Here is a 17,211-nt window from a genome sequence, read left to right on the forward strand (position 1 = left end):
GGTTACTATGTGGGACGTCTCCTGGTGACCATTGCCAAGAGCCGGGATCTGTTTGTCTCCAAGAGCTGGAAGAACATGGGGCAGACAATGCCCTCCTGAGAGGGCACCAGGAACAATCCAGCAAGCAGAACAGCAGCTGGAACAGGCTGAGGGTGCACTTCTATTGCTTGGACTGACTGGTATTGTCCTCTGCAGCACCTCCTCAGGCCACCTGTCACTGTGACACATAAAAGGGGTGCCTGCCTTGCTGTGAAGGGGAAGGAGGCACTTCCCAAATGAGCTGCACAGAAGTTCCCATGATAAAAACCAGGGGAGAAATGTTTCTTTTACTCCCCCTGCTGAGAGAGCTCTGGGCAATAAGCTTGGCTTACCTTGATTTGTAACAATAAACACTGTGCTTTTCAGAATCTCTGTGGTTTGTTTGTTATGTAGGTTGTGTTTTTTTTCCTGGCTTTCTCTATTCTTGCTCTTCTAAGAAGGACCTGATTCTTACAGATCTGGCATCTGCTCTGCAGCTTGCAGGGAGAATGGCTCACAGTGCTGCCAGGGTAATGCCTGCCTAAAACCTGGAAGGGGATATGGTAAGCCTGGAATTCAACAGAATATAATTCAGCTTTGTGTCAAAATCTCCTCAGCAGCTTTGATTACATCACTTATAGCACCAAACTTCAGCCAGAAAAGCTGCTGGTTGTGATATGGCAAGCACTGAATTACAGATGCTGCTGCTTTTTCTTTCTTCTCTTCCTTTTTTTTTTTTTCTTTTTAGGGTGAGAAATCCCCAGAGCAAAATTAGGGTTTATAATAATAACCACACTTGACACATCTTTTTCTTTTTTTCTTATAAAACAAACAAAATCACCATGAAATATTCTCAGTAATTACAGAGGTTATTGCGAGTTAAAAGCAAAACAGAAGCTCCCCATGCATCACTTCTAAAACCCTTTTCACCTCTCTGTGGGCTGAAGGCAGAAGTTTACCATCTACCCTCAAGGGAGGGGAAAAAGGAGCAGAACATTTTTAAGAGCTTTCTTGAAAGTGGCGTGTGTGTGTGTGTGAAGAAATCATCACTACAAATCTAAAATGAGGTTACTCTTTAAAAACCTCTAAACTAAAGTAACAAAGGACACTAAACTCCTGAAGCCAGATGATAACTCAATTGTTCAAGGTGATAAAAATGGCATGAAGAAATCAGACTAAACTCCTCTCATCTCTAATCACAGCTCTCCATCAAGTCACAACACGTCACACTACTACCACTCCCCCTCATCGTCACATTGAAAAAATAAAACCCACCTCTAATGCTTTGAATGCTACTCAAGTTTGTTGAAAAATAAAGTTTCATTTGGCTGCCGTTGCTACTTCGTGTCTAGCTTGGCCATTTCTTGCACATAGATGCCAATGCTTTCACTGTCGAAGAGCAGAAAGTAAATGTTCTTCAAGGAGGAAGAGCTGCTGCCATCAAAGTGGGTGGAAATGGCTCTGAGGGTCACCTGGGCTGCCGTCTGCTTGGGGAAGCAGTTTCTGTGTGGTCAGGGAAGAAAAGAGAGCAGGTGAGTGTTGGGCAGGGATGCTGAGAGAAACCAGCCAGGGCTCTTCCAGCCCCAGGCTGCTAAGATAGTGCCACTTGCAGTTTGGCAAACCCCAAGGATTTGATAGCAATATTCACCTGCTGCTGAATTAAGTTTCCTTGCTAGCATAGCTTCTGTTTTCATCTGCTTCTACTTCTTATAACCAAATTTTTTTATTTACAAATTTTTATTTGTACTTATTTTAATTTTTTTATTTACAATGATTTAAATTTTTTTTAGCTTGCCCTTTTGCCTTGCAAGCTAAAAATTTCCAAGGATGATTAATTTTTTTAGCTGAGAACTAAAAAAAAAACCAAATCCAAAACATCACCTACTTAGCTGACTTCCTTGCTCTGTCATTAAAATACTTTGCTTGGGATTCCTGTGAAAATAATTGAAATTACAACTCCAACCCATATTTAGGTTGAGATGCATTCATTCACTCCTCTTGATGGTAATATTCTCTAACCTACAATCATATTTCTCTTGAAAACCATCAAAAAGATCTGGCACAACTGAAGTATCCCAATGTTGCATCAGTTATGGTAAGTAGTCCCTAAGATGGGACAGAGGAAAATGGAAATTCACATAACTGATATAGTATAATTCTTTATCTACCCACAAAACCAGCATTTCAGGTGCACATGTAGGTAGAGTAAAATGACAGCAAAATCAGAACGTCCTATTTGAAAAACTGCCTTTTTTCAGAAAATTTTGAGGTATTTTGATAAATGAACTGTAAACCAGCAGCACCTGGTAAGTCTCTATTTCTGTTAGGAGGAGTAATTTTAAGAGCAACAGAGTGAAATGGAATAAAGCAGCAGAAGGATCTGCACTAAGACTAATGGTCCAAGAAAGGATTATTCTGATTCTATGCTCTTAGAAGACATGAAGTCTAGAAACTATTTCTATTGCCATTAAAAGCTATAGTAAATTGTTTTAACAGTCTTTAATATAAAAATGTATCACATTTTGCTTCCATTGAAAACCATAAACAAAAAGATCTGTATCTTAAAAAAATTACTACAAATTGCACTGCCCCCTCTATTTATTCTTTTGTCCTGATCCATAAAAATATAATTTGCTTTGAAGAGTATCTGTATAAAAATGGCATTTTTGCCTCCTGTATACTCAGTGATGTGTGGTGATCTCACTGATCAAATGCAGTTTTACTTTCATTTTATTCACTGTCAGGCCAACACAAGAGGACTGTACTATGTACTCTACTCTTTGAGCACTACTACCAAAATCAATAGATACATTTCTATTTCTATTCTATTCTGTTCTATTCTATTCTATTCTATTTCTATTGGTATTACAAATAAATATAAGCACATGAACTCTAACACAAAATAACAACTGCAGTTAGCAGTAAGATTTCTTGTCATCAGAGACCAACAAACTGTTGATTTTAAAAGAAATTTGAAAGATAAAAAAGAAAAATACTTCAGATTTCTTAGTCAAGCACATTCTACTTGCTAGTCATTAAGAAAGAAATGTGTGGCTTCACACTTGGTTTAATTGTTCACACTTTTGAAAGCAGATCTACATTTGAGAAACAGATTTTTTTTCTTCTGAAAGGTTTTGTGTGACAAGTCTTTTCAATATCTGTTATCAGGAGGGCTTAATGAACACCCCACATCCACGTGGCTCAGGTGGCATCACTGTAACCTGCCATAATCTCATTAGTACAAATGCAGGTTTAATAAGACTCCCCACAGCAAAATGAAGGGACACAAAACACGAGGTGGTGCAGAGGAATGAAAATTACTGCCTAGCAATAGAAAACACAGCAAGCCCACTCAGCTCTCGTGTGGGCTGGCTAATTTCCCTTTACAAAGGCTCTCTAGCAGTTTCATGCAAACACTGCACTTCAGGCTGGATTCCTCTGGAGCAGCTCTCTGTGTCAAATGGATCAGCAGAGGCAGGGTCACAGAGCAGAGGGCACCTCTCACCACAGCAGCAGCTCTGACAGCCAAATTCCACCTCTGCTCCCCACACAGGGAGTCCTACCTGCCACTGGGAAACGGGGGGAAAGCCACAGACTTCAACTTCTTGTCTTCTGCAGCTGTTAAGCAGTTCTTGACAGTCTCCTCGAGCTGCTCTTCACACTTGTCCGAGCCCCACTGTGGGATGTGACAGTGGATGACAAACTTTGCTGCTAGGCCGCTAGACTGAGTGAGTGCAGCTAACACAAATGAAAATATAACATTTAGTTTGGAACAGAAACTGCCCTGCAACGACCTCTCAACCCAAAGTAACTTCTTAATTACTTCACCTCTCCAAAGAAATGCATTTGGGGTTAAATACACCACAATGACTCACTTGCAATAATAACCTGTCTCACCATTCCTTCTGTGATCATTTGTTATTTCTTTGGAGACCAAAGAACCCAGGGCTCATTTGGTTAGCACACAGCTACTCAATAATGGTTTTTAGCTCTCTCATTCAGCACGGCCTCTGGGTTTGTTTTATGCAAAGTACAAAAACCTTGCCCTAAACACGGTATCAGTAATCCCCACAGACATTTCTGCAGAGCTGTCACTGAGTGCTTTGTACATCATCATCATGATCATCATCTTTACAATTCTAGAGAGTAGGGGACTCATATGTAGTCACTTTACAGCTGGGTAATTTCAGACAAGGACATGAAAACCAAAGTTGTTTGTTGAAAGTCCCCACCAGTGATGTCCAATTAGGAGTCTCAGATTAATTTTTCACAAAGTGTAATGCTTCTCCAGGAGCTGCAGAGCTTACAGCATGGCATCAGTTTGCTTTTGCTGCAATTGTCACCATCAGCACTACTGAAAGTCTGGGTGCCTTGGTAATCTCAGGTTAAACACTCTGAAATCAGCTGTGCAAGATGGAATTAGCCCAAGGATGAAAATCCTGGATATATTCATTTGGTCTCCATCACAGAGTAATTCTGTTGCAGGCATAGAGGAATTCTGTGCTAATTAAATTTTAACCAGCTGTCTTAATAGTATAAAAGGAGTCTATCTTCTAGTTAGGTAGTGATGTTGACAGAGAAAAGTAGTTTACTTTGATTTTACAGCATATAAATTTGATTTGATATGAAAGTCAAGCAAATTATCTTGTATAAAAATTTCTCTATCATTTCAGATGATAAAACTAGGCTACTCAATTAGGAATTTTCCCAAACTATTTAAAGCTTTTTTTTTTTTTTGGTATGGAGATACTAAGCCAAATAAGGCATATTGTAACTTTTCTCCATCTGTCTTCCAGACACCTTCAATTGGTTTAATCTGTCCACAAAGGAAGGACAATCTGAGGTCCCAAACTATTCCCTGCTACAAATGTGTTAACCCTTGAAGGGAGCTCCTCTAATAAAGCAGCTGCAGTTCCAAAAAGCGTGCCAGTTCTGCAGATCATATCACATCTTCATTTCTGCTCAAAGTAATGATGTGGGTTATATACATTCATTTAATATGCATAAAGGAGAATAATTTATGAAGCATCACAAATTTTTCCTATGCCTAATTTTTCCTCAGCTTATATGTTAGGCTGAGAGCTGTTTCTCATTCTCACTAAGGCTGCAGTACAAACAGGGCAGGAAAGATGGAACAAGATTTCCTTAATTTTTGGACTTCCATGGACAGAAATTGCCTAAGACAAATTGATCAGTCTCAAGACAGAATGTGCACTGCCCACAGGTATCCTATTCTTCCTTTTTCCCCCTCTCAGTAGGCTGCCCATATCAGCATCAGCTTTGAAGAAACATTTACATCACATCAACAAAGACACATAACAACAGGAACAGAGCAGAATGTCCGGAGAAAAGAACATCTAAAATGAGCCATGTCCAAAAGAGAGCAGAGAATCTTTCTCACCTTCAGCAACTTCCAAAGGTCCTTGAGATTTGCGAAGCTCTTTCACCGTTTCCAAGAACTCTTTGCCTCCAGCCTTTTCCAGTGCCTTGCCTGCAAGGACACAGAGCAAAAGGCCTTGGCTTCAGAGTATCAGTGTGGAAAAACAAGTCTACCTTATTTAAAAAAACACTATCCTGTCTCCCTCTATTAGCAGCAGCTGATTTTTATGTTTACCACTCTGCCTAGACACGGATAAAGTTTACTTTTTATGGGTTTAAAGAGCCTGTATGCTGTTACTGGAAATTACTTTAATATAAATATCTGTAAGAATGCTATTTACTCTGACTCATGGCTAAAATAATGTGGAGTGGGATTTTCAAGACTCAGGATTTCAGCCTCCAAAATGAACCCACCATTCAAACTCTACTACTTACTGAAACAAACACAGCTGTGATGCCAGTGAAGGTCCTGATGACTGAAAAACAATGATCCAAAAGCTTGCAACTAGATTCTGTGCCCCCTATGGGACTGGCTGAATAGCTTTTTACCTCCCTCCTGCTTAAATTTCCATTATTTATAATAACAGTATTTCCTTGTTTTGCACGAGCAGTATAAGGCTTTGTACATGAGTATTTCTAAATTATGTGACATCCTACAATGAAAGTTATAGTTAGAAGTGTTAATAACATATCATTTTGCAATGCAATTTTCAAATGCAAATGTAAAAATAAGCCAATAAACACCTCAATAATAATTATTTACACCTTTGCTGCTCATGTGCTTCAACAAATTATCTGTGTTTTGCTTGTCATTAAAGGCAGACAAATCAGTGATTAGCCTGTTGTACCTAGTCAGACCCAGCCTGATTTTCAGAAGCTGTAAGTGATATTTTATGGCCTGGGGTAGATTCAGATGAAACAGGATGGGATCTCAGCAGGCAGCCAGTAGACCAGCTCCTGTTCCAGCTCCAGATGATTTTTTTCTGCATGTACAGAGCCTCACCTATTTCCTCCTTGAGGTCTATTTCAGCAGTTGTAGGGTGAACAATTCCTTCTACTTTCATGGAGCCAATATGGCTGATGTCACTCTGTGTCAGAGAAAGCTGAAAAATAACAATGAGAGGGGAGGAACAAATAAATAGCAATCCCAATGCAAAATCATTTTCATACCAAAAAGCTGAAGTATAAAACTTTCAGTCTTTCAGAGACCAGCTATTTTATTCTGTTCAGTATGTGTGATTCTGACTTTTAGCTTTTAATGAATTAATTTGCACACCACTCAGATTATTTGGTGATATGCCCACAACTTGGAAGCTTGCTTCAGAGGAAGTTATTGCTAGAAAATAAATGTTCTAACATCATAATTTGAAGAAAAAAAAGGCTGATTTTGGAAATGCTTTGGTTTAAGAGAAAAGCATCCTTCCCTTCATGCTAAGCCCCAATATGTTTTTGTTCTTTATTACCTTCTGTCCTGGCACAAGGCTCTTGGAGGACAAGATAGTGAAACCATCCCCAGGTCCATCTTCAGTTGTTGAATTTGAAGCTCCTTCTTTTTCATTGTCCTTTTGTTTGTTCTATTTGATGGGAGGGAAAAAAAAAAAGCAAGACTTCTCAAAGGAAACAATCACCATCTAGCATTATTCAATAATGGAGAGAGTTAATAACTTACTACAAATCTTATCTTCTCAGATCAATACATTACTCATAGCCTTGTAATCCCCTAAGGTTATGTAACAACAGAGGTCTGCACTGTTTATATAATGCTAAATCAGTGGTTCATCTGAGGCATTGCATGTTTTTGTAGTCACATCCAGAGGCAGGGCACCCACACCCATCTGTAGATTTACTGACAATTAAGGTTGTATTTATATGGGTGGGCATGTGTTAGTTTATTTTTGTTGCTAACAGAGCAGAACCTCATATTAAATCAAACTTAGTCACTTAGTAACCCAGTCAAATGCTCCAGTTTGAAGAAAAAACAACTTTCTGGTCTGAAAAACAAATGTTTAAGTCTCAGTTATTAAGTGATAAAGCCTTGTTGAAGCTTACCTTCAGGAGCAGCAAACCTACCAGTCCTAGAGGGCTAAAGGAGCATCTCCTCACACCTCTCAATATCTGCTTTAAGGTTTGTCAAGGAGCTACCACCTCCTAACAATCCAAACTCTGCACAATTCAAAGTAAGGTGGTAGCTGAGATCAATGCACAGAGACATCCAATTAAACCTCCCATTAAGCAACTCTGTTTTCTTTTTAAAGGCTGTTTCTGCATATTATCAGCTATGGAACTGCATTAAAACTGTGAAATATATGCTTAATCCAAGTTTTAAAAGTTTAAGTCAAAGCTTGGTATCATTTAACCCTATCCAATGAAAAGCTCAGCAGTGTTTCAAGGTGCATGCTCTGGAATGACAAACAAAGAGCACAGATCTGGGTTACTGCTTTACCAAATTAATCCATTTTGGATAGTGATAGAAGATGGGAAAGTGCAGTGGTCAAGCTCTGATTGATTTATTCTTCTTTTAAAACTCACTAACAACAGCACAGCTAAGAACACATGAAACAAAGAGCTTGTCACAATGACATTGAAGTTCCATGTCAAACTCTCTGGACAGTGAAAAATCTTTAACAGCAACCCAGTAAGTGTACAAGGCTGAAAGCATGACATCTCTCCGGTAGAAAATGTTTTAGAACACAGCTTCCTTTATTTTAAAAGGGTTCACTGCCACAGAGTTAGTGAGGAGGTAAGAGATTCTACACAATTATCAAGAGAATACTGCAGAGGGTGACACAGAATCTGTACCTGCCTTGTCCTTACCTTTTTGGACGTCCGGGCCTTGGTAGACTTTGCCTTTTTCCCACTCTTTTTGTTCACCATGGATTTCCTCCCCTTCTTCTCAGGAGCAGGGGAAAGGATGGTCTCAGATTTGCCTTTGGCACCCCTTTTCTTGGCTAGAAGCTCAGGCTGAATTCTGGGCAGGACACCTCCACTTGCAATAGTCACACCTTTGAGCAACTACAAGGAGAAGAAGTGAATAGAAGCAAATTACAGATCCTCTTAGTCTGCACCACCAAAAACAATTAGAGAGAAAATCCACAATAACAAGGAACTTGGCAGGTGACAGCAAAGTCAGCCAGCACATCCTGGAGAATTCTGTTGCTGTACAATCATTCCTACCCCTTCTTAGTGCAAACCTGTCCTTGGTGACTCACAAGCAGTGAATCAGGGGAAAATAAGAAGAGTGTCTGTGGGATATTTCAGAAAAGGACTGCACCACAGCCCTGCTCAGAGGAGGGCTGGATGCAGATCTCTTTGGCAGGGAAACACACAGTGAAAGCAAGGAAAAGCTCCAGGGACCTGCTTTGCAGAGGCAAGCAACAGCAATGGGCTGTGATACCATGTAGAGGACAAAGTCTGGCTAATTCCTGAGAGACAATAACTGGATCTAGATCCCAGTTCACAGGGCACTGACCAGAAACACAGAGCTGGGAAAGGGCTGGTAGTGTTAGCACACGTTCTGTTCTGGTCTGTTTTGAATTTTTACTCCACTTGACTGGAAACAGAGCCACATGACTTCACGGGCACCACATTTTCATTATTTAAAGCAGTCATATTAAGTGCAAGAGTATTCAAAGTGTGAATGACATCATCCATCTTCATACAGAGGAGATACTCTGATGCTGACTGAACCTTTTCAGCAGCCCTGAATAGTACAATCTGCAGCCCATGCTGTGATCTCTGTCCTCACTCAACAAGTTAAGCAGAAGTGATCCCACAAGTGATCCCAGGAGTCAGAGTACTGAAAACCACAATTTGGGCAAACAGACAGGGAGGCAGCAATAGTAGAGAGTGAGCCAGATCCCTACCCAACACAGGCCTCACAGCCAGTATAATAGAAAACACACATTTCTACAGCTTTTGGGAAAAGATCTTGCACATTTTCTTTAAGTACTGATTGTCCTTGAGGGAAAAGTGAAGCATCAAGACTGCTTGTTTCAACAGGACTCATAGGCTAAGAAGAACCAAAGTTTATGTCCATAAGATTTAAGATGAGGTATGTAATATCCTTAATTTTTGTTAGCTAAGAAGAACCAAAGTTTATGTCCATAAGATTTAAGATGAGGTATGTAATAACCTTAATTTTTGTTTGTTTTTATTTAAGAGGGCACAATCTTCTGCTCCAATAACTGCACTCTCATTCTCGTCTCAGACTAAGCACACAACTCCTGCACCAAAATGCAAACAGGCACCTGATTCAGCTCCTCATCATTTGCAACTGCCAGGAGGATGTGTCTGGGGGCAATCCTTCCTTTCTTGTTGTCCCGTGCTGCGTTTCCTGCCAACTCCAGGATTTCAGCTGTAACACATCAAGATAAAAACCAGTAACAAAAATGCAGCTTAGGTACATGCTGCATACATATTTTACACTGCTTTTTAATATCCATTCACCTTCTCAGGGATATTTCCAGATTTAAAGGGTTCTTGCTAGAGAAAGGCAGAAACCAAACCCCACTCAATATATCTGTACATTTAGATAAATTCATTTGTCCTTCCTAATTCCCTAAAGGAGAAAATATGCTAAGCTTGGTTCACATAATTTCTTTTAATTCTTTTTCAAAAAGTCAAAAAAAAAACCCCTAAAAATGTACATCAGCAGTCCAAAATCTATCAGCAGCCCTGTGACAACAGAAGAGTCAAGCATGCAGTGAAACCCCCAACCTGGAACAGACAGCTCTGACAAACAGCAAGGATCCTCAGGACCAGGGAAGATGAAGACTGAGGTGCATTTGAAGAAATATTTGGAAAGCCAACACACCAGCCAGGCACTGCTGGAATTCTGCACTAAAGGACACTGAAAATCTGTGAGAAGCTTCATTTCAGAACAAGATATGAAAGGTTTGATTTCAGATGCAAGCAGAGACAACGGGAGAGCTTCAATGCATGAAATATTGATAGAAGGGTCCTTCTACATCTCTGGGAACAGGAGGTCACTTCAAAGGTAGTTTCTCTACCTACCAGTTAGAGAAACAGTAACATTTATACTGAAACCAAAGCCACTGAGCTTTTCCTAATTATTACAGAAATACAGACACATCTTCCTGAGTTTATTTAGACTGTAGCAATCAGTATAATTCATTAGCTTACATAGTTTGGCCTCTACTCAGAAGTTATTTCTCATATAAGAACTCTACTGAAACACTGAGAAGGAAGAAGAAAGGAATTTTTCTCCTCCAATTACTCCTAAAAATCATATCCATGCTTTTTTTTCATTTTAAAAGTATACAGTGTCCCTGTCTTCTGGGTTTGTGTTTGTCAGTAACAGGAATATGAAAATTACAGTCAATCAGTATCCTGTTAATAACTTATTGATGTCTTAATGACATCCTACTCCTTTTTACAAACTACATAAAGAACTATAACTATTATAAAAAGAAGGATTTTCAGGAAAAATCTAGTGGAAATGTACATAATGTTTGGCTAAAATCCAAATTATTTCAACATGGGGCTTAGCTCTGGCTCATGGGAAAAATACAAGCTTTCAATTCCACTCAAAATAACAAAAGTACAAACTTGTCTTCCAGTTTTCACTGCTATACAGCACACATATTTAACTGAATGTTGGAAATATAAAAGCCTTTTTAAAAAATTATATGTATATTCACAGTGAATTGTAAAAGTTAGGGCAGGAACCTCTCAGCTCTAGCATTTCCTAGTCTGTTCTGGATTTTAAAGGAGGAAACTGCAAAGAGATCTCACATAGTCCAGCTATATTCACCCCCATGGGAGTGTCAGACCCTCTCCCAGACCTGTGCCAGCAGAGCTAACACAGCAGCAGACAGCAGGAACAGATTCCATCCATTGTGCAGACCAGCAGAGAGCAAGAAAAGAGACCCAGGCTCCTCCAGTGGGATTTGCAGATGTGTGCTGACAGCAGAGGAAAATTGCATCAGGGGGAAAAAAAAAAATCCAAAAACCAGCAGATACTTACCTGAGTGGGAACTGAAGCTCTTTCAGGTGTGCCAACAACAGGCACATCCTGCTACCTGTGTGCTCACCCCACTGCCCCAGGTTTGGGTCCTTTGGCCAGCAGCATCCTGATGGTGCACTCTTAGTCCTCTGCCTAATGTTAAGAGCAAAAAAGGCAGAACACTCAAATGCCAGCCATCCATCCCAGGCCATTGGGAAGAAGGGAATCCGAGGCAGAGGTGATGTATGGCAGATTGTGGAATATTTACATGACTTACCTAAGGATGCCAAACATTTGCATAGTAAATCATTGCCTTACCTCCTTCTAGTGAAGGTTTCTATGCATATTTTTTCTAATGGTAGAGGCAGGGGCTCATAGTCTTAAGAATATAAAATTTATGAAATACAATATTAAAACTGGAGGCTTCAGTTATCACATGCTCTGCTAACAATAACAGAACCCTAAAGAAACTGCTTCACATTTCAAATAGGAACTTCTTAACAGCTGAGGCTAGCTAAATTCTAAAAAGTCTAGTCTGAGAATATAGGTCCTATAATACCTATATAAATAGGTAGTATAGAATATAATAGGAATATAGAATATAGGAAAATAGAATATAGGTCCTATACTATAACAAGCTCTCTTGGAACTGGGCATCTTGATATTTTCAGCCATAAATTGGTTTTACTTTGTGCTCTAAGCACAGGCATTAAGAATTACATTGAAATCTCAAATAATTGCTTCCTGCAAGAGTCAAAATCCACAGAGATGCCTCCACATCAGAAGTTTAACTTCAAATCCAGACATCTTCAGAAGCACATGACTCTCTTCCAGAAGAGACAAGTTGCAGCCAAGCTATGACCTGAATGGGATTACATCTTGTCACCCTGTGACATACAGGGAAAAAGAGGTTTCTTTAGCTGATGGATCAGCAGATTTGAAATGTCTGGGAATTAAAACATGCTAGCCATGCCAAAAGTTTTTGCTCAGCTGAGCTTGTAGGAAGGTGGACTGCTAAGAAAGTTCTATGAGAATTACTGATAGCAAACTGGAAAGATTTCATACAGGTTGTCTTGTTTTCCACCTCCCCTTCAGGAGAAATTCTGTCAGCTCCTGTTACACTACCACATAAAAATCTACCAGTAATATCTTTACTCTGCAAAAATCTACTCATGATGGAGTCCTGGTCCTCCATTTACAGGTAGAAAGGTGTCTGCTGGATTTGTCTCTGCATGGCAGATGAGCACAACAGGCAGAAGAGTGTTCCAGGTGATTTCTGTGAAGGAGGAAGCCTTTGCTGGCAGTGTGTTCTGCCCTAATTTAGAGAGAATGGCTTTCCATTGAGATCTTCCACAAGTTCCTCTGAACATGACTTGTGCTTCCTCATCAAGGGGCTTCTGTATTCTCTGCCTGCTTTTTGGGAAGATGCCCTGTGGGACATATGCAGTTGATGTTTGATTTAGGTGCTTGTGCCTGCAGTCAGCTCTGTGCACACTCAGAGCATGAGTTTGTTGCAAAACCCATCAATCAGATGGGACTCAGGCCAATTTTTCAGAGAATTTTAACTCTGAAGCCAGTGGAATTCTCAGCAAACACAACCTTCTGGATAGGAATTAAGCTGCAGTTTTACAATATGATTTTCAAGCCTAAAATGTAAAAAGAAAGGTTTAAAACAGTGAGATCTTCACATTGTACCTCTTCCTGAGATTCCACCACCACTGCTGGCATGTCAATGATGGAATTGATAAGGCAAAGTGTAGATTTGGGGGTGATAATGGCTGTGAGGTGCTGCCATGACCAACCTTGCTTACAAAGGAAAAAACCAGGGATCTGGTATCTCTGTGACACAGAACACATACCACAGCCAAAGAGCAGCCTCAACTCCCTAAACTGGGAGTAAGGATGCTCCAGATGTTTATGCAGCCTCTGGATGATGCCAGCCATGAGGCTCAGTGCTCTGGGGCAGCACAAACCCAGGCCAGCAGCAGTGACCAGCAGGACTGGTCACTCACAGAGATCTGCTGGTCTATGCCAGCCCTGGAGGAATGCAGGCACTCAGGTGGTTCTGGTTCTGTCTGACCCAGCCTCATTCACCTTGCTCCTATCCCAGTCATGACTTGCTTCCCCACATCCCAATCTCCTTTTCCTGGCAATCCACACCAAGATTTCTATCTCAGTCTCCTTCCTGAACCATTTTCCATTTTTTCCTGTCTACTCTGGATCAATATTCCTGCCCAGGTTCTTCATGACCAGCACTCCCTCCATCCAATCCTTGGCGTATTTCCAATTTTTCCAACTTGCTCTCCAGCTTCCTGGTAGGGTATTTAGACACTCCTCACCATTTATTTGCCTACTGGTTATCAGTCCAGCTCTCCCCAGTAGCCAGACCTATCCCTACCCTGTCTCTAACATCAATATTTTTCTTCCATAACCACTGCCTCCCCACAATGTTATGATTTGGGAGCTGAGAGAGGCTGGAATGTGTTCAGTGAGGACCAAGACTTCAGAGATTTTAGCTGTTAAAAGTCAAAGAAGTCTCAGCTGAGCATGAGCAATGTGTGGCCAAAGAGAGCAGATTTCTCTGGGTGAGTCCCCTTCCCCTTTTGTAAAGCATTAAATCTCTGCTCAAACACAGAGAAGCACTCAGGGGTTTAGAGGAGAAGTTTTCATGAATGTTTTAACATAATAAAAAAAAAAAAAAGTTCGCCCTGCTTCTGTGGAACAGCTAAAAAGTGACATTCCCTTCCTGCCACTCTCCCAGATTTAGCCTGAAGCAGTTCCCCTGCATGCAGCCCTTCATCCTGAGGAAGCACCATTTCACACCTGCAAATCCAGGAGAAAAGAATGCCATTTGTAATAGAAAGATCAGATAATGATAAGAAAATTTAGCTGTTTGATATATAATACTCCCTTCGACAACATCCTTGGAAAAACCTATTTTGTCTCCACAGGCTTCCCAAAACCAAAGACTTTATTCCCCTGTAATATTAGCAATAACTAGATCAGCAGGATTAGATGCTGCAACACTTTTTTTTTTTAACTGAACTCTCCATCTTTGTAATATTTCCAAACAAAACCCTGGACAGAGCACTTTGGTTTGGAAAGAACACAACCCACCAGCAATAGCTGTTTGCTCAGAAACATTACTCCATTCTATCACAATATATACAGGAGTTCTCTGCTGACCCAAGCAGCTGAAAATAGCATTCCCTTACAATTTATGTGGGCTCCCAGCCTACACCTCTAGCAACCTTCTTGCCTGGTTGACTACACATTATTTTTTTTTTTCTAAAGCAAATTGTAGGCCCACACATAATCTGCTCATAGCAGATTAATGATTGAAATTAAACTGCACTTACTACCCAGGAGCAGAGCCAAGAATTTCTTTGTTCTAGTTCAGGTAATAGGCAAACAGTGCTGACCACAAGTCAGTCTGCACCACTGAAATGTTGCACATTCCAGATGTGCTGCTGACAATTTATTACTGCTCCTTGTAAAAATTGCCACAGCTCAGAACGAGCATCTCCAAATGTTTACCCTAGAAATATCTCCCTGTGGAGTAGGAGAAGAAAAAAAGTATTTCTCTGCAGACAGAAGGTCAGCAGAGTCACAGTGCATCACATTATGTTATAAAAGTTATTGTGATTTCTTCAACACAGGCAATACTTTGTCACTCCAGCTCCAGAAGTAGCCTCAGGGGAAAAACAAATAAAATTGATTCTCGTCTGGAATGTACTGCCACAAACATGGAATTTTTTTGCAATCTACTATTAGGCTTGATGATAAATTTAATTTTAATAGTGAAATTGTGAAATTTATTAGTGAGATCTCAGATTTTTTCCACACCTTTGAAAGAAAATAATGTTTTTATTGTCTGGTAGTGAGAACAAGCTTCACATGTAAAAAAGATAGCAGTGTTTACATAAAATCTGTGGCATGGGCAACCATGCAAGCTTCTTCATGCCACCTTGGCAATAAACTACACTGCTGAAACACAACTGATTCCATCCAGGCTGTGGCTCCTCACAGACTCTCTAATGCACCTCAGTCTTGATCTGTAACCCCTGAGTAACCCGGAGCGTGAAATCTAACAATTTGCTGAAGTGCCATTTTCCATAATTAAACAAGAAACTCCGCAGATATGATCAAAGGACACTCTGAAATATTTCTGTACAGAATCACAGTATACTGTATCACCATGGGACACCTGCCCTTTCCTCAGAGTTCAATTTCAGAAAGGTAGGAAAAAGAAAACTCAGGGCGTGTGGGATGATTTAAACCCTTGAACACTTTCTTTATACACTTAGGCAAAGCAAAATGGTTTTTTAAATTAAAATTTAATTTTAATTTTAATTAAAAACCCCCCACCTTTATATTTCATAACACTTTGACACTCTCCTGCAAGGAGAAATGCAGCCAGCAAAAGTTTTCTCACCTAAAAAGCACAGTACAAGGTGGATGTGCTTTTTTTTTCTCCTATTATTCACATTTAGGTGTAACAAAAAACCTAATTAATACCAATTATCTCTGGGACAAAAACTACACAGAAGTGACTCCTCACTCTGCAAAACAATAAAAAATAAACACTCCAGCTAGTGACCAAGCATGGTGCCTCTAAAGGAGAGAATTTCCACCTTCAGCCTCTCTCTCTCAGGAAACAAATGAACCTCTTTAGTGTTTTCACCAAATCCTGATTTCCAGAGAGCTCCACATGCTCACACCCCATCCCATGGGTGGCTCCTGTGTGTGAGGAGCACTGCCAGGAGCAGGTTCTGCCTTTACCTGCCAGGTACTCTATGACAGCTACAAAACTACACAGAAGTGACCCCTCACTCTGAAAAACAATTAAAAATAACACTCCCAGTAGTGACCAAGCATGGTGCCTCTAAAGGAGAGAATTTCCACCCTCAGCCTCTCTCTCTCAGGAAACAAATGAATTTCCTTAGCATTTTCAGCAGATCCTGATTTCCAGGAGTGCTCCATATGTTCACATGTGGCTAACCCTGGCTCCTGTGTGTGAGGAGCACTGCCAGGAGCAGGTTCTGGCTTTACCTGCCAGGTACTCTATGACAGCTACAAAAACTACACAGAAGTCACTCCTCACTCTGCAAAACAAAAATAATACCCCAGGTAGTGACCAAGCATGGTCACTAAAGGAGAGAATTTCCACCCTGAGCCTCTCTCTCTCAGCAAACAAATGAACCTCTTCAGTATTTTCAGCACATCCTGATTTCCAGAGTGCTCCACATGCTCACACCCCATCCCGTGGGTGGCTCCTGTGTGTGAGGAGCACTGCCAGGAGCAGGCTCTGGCTTTACCTGCCAGGTATTCTATGACAGCAGCCATGTAGACGGGTGCCCCCACCCCGATGCGGTACTTGTAGGTGCCTTTCTTCAGGTAGCGCATCATCCTGCCCACGGGGAAGATCACCCCGGCCCTGCTCGAGCGCGACAGTTTGGACATTTTCTTCTTCCCGCTCCGCCCCGACATCTTGCAGCCTCGTGCTTCTCAATTTGCTGGTGGTTCTCAGTGCCTGGCTGCAAATCTGAGGGCTGCAAGAGAAAACCAAGAGGGTTGGTGAGAAATAAGAGATTGGTGTGGTCAGCAGGAGCAGGGAGGTCATTCTGCCCCTGTACTGGTGAGAACACAACTTGAGTGCTGTGTCCAGTTCTGGCCCCTCAGGTTGGGAAGATGCTCAAACACAAGGCTGGTGAGGGGCTGGGAGCACAAACCCTCTGAGGAATGTTTGAAGGGGCTGGGGCTGTTTAGCCTGGACAAGAGGAGGCTCAGAGGTGACCTTATTGCTCTCTACACCTTCCTGAAGGGAGGTGCAGACAGGTGGGGTTGGT

The 17,211-nt window shown here is 40.9% G+C and overlaps 2 protein-coding genes across 2 annotated transcripts in view; one reads left to right on the top strand and one right to left on the bottom strand.

Moving 5' to 3' along the window:
• AIFM2 (apoptosis inducing factor mitochondria associated 2) overlaps positions 1–407 on the top strand; it is a gene marked incomplete at its 5' end in the record, with an annotated part of 4,780 nt that extends 4,373 nt beyond the window's left edge. Inside the window, one exon of the mRNA XM_005428962.3 lies at positions 1–407. This exon is cut by the window's left edge and continues 10 nt beyond it. Coding sequence (XP_005429019.2) covers positions 1–99 — 99 coding nt within the window.
• Positions 408–822: 415 nt separating this feature from the next.
• Positions 823–16,914, bottom strand: LOC102031685 (core histone macro-H2A.2). The gene is made up of 8 exons (XM_005428963.2): positions 16,681–16,914; positions 9,645–9,751; positions 8,212–8,409; positions 6,861–6,971; positions 6,401–6,500; positions 5,420–5,509; positions 3,582–3,756; positions 823–1,521 (listed from the first exon to the last, which is right to left on the bottom strand). The coding sequence occupies exons 1-8, from the start codon at positions 16,850–16,852 to the stop codon at positions 1,356–1,358; spliced, it is 1,119 nt and encodes a 372-aa protein (XP_005429020.1). The 5' UTR covers positions 16,853–16,914; the 3' UTR covers positions 823–1,355.
• Positions 16,915–17,211: the final 297 nt, after the last annotated feature.

Source organism: Geospiza fortis, unplaced genomic scaffold (genome assembly GCF_000277835.1).
Source record: "Geospiza fortis unplaced genomic scaffold, GeoFor_1.0 scaffold637, whole genome shotgun sequence".
In the NCBI taxonomy this organism is placed as follows: Eukaryota; Metazoa; Chordata; class Aves; order Passeriformes; family Thraupidae; genus Geospiza; species Geospiza fortis.

Coding starts and splice junctions, on each gene's coding strand:
- LOC102031685 (XM_005428963.2), bottom strand. CDS start 16,852: ATGTCGGGGCGGAGCGGGAAGAAGAAAATGTCCAAACTGTCGCGCTCG. Junction 5,510..6,400: donor AGACCTCAAGGAGGAAATAG/GTGAGGCTCTGT, acceptor GTGTCCTTGCAG/GCAAGGCACTGGAAAAGGCT. Junction 3,757..5,419: donor ACCTTTGGAAGTTGCTGAAG/GTGAGAAAGATT, acceptor CATTTGTGTTAG/CTGCACTCACTCAGTCTAGC.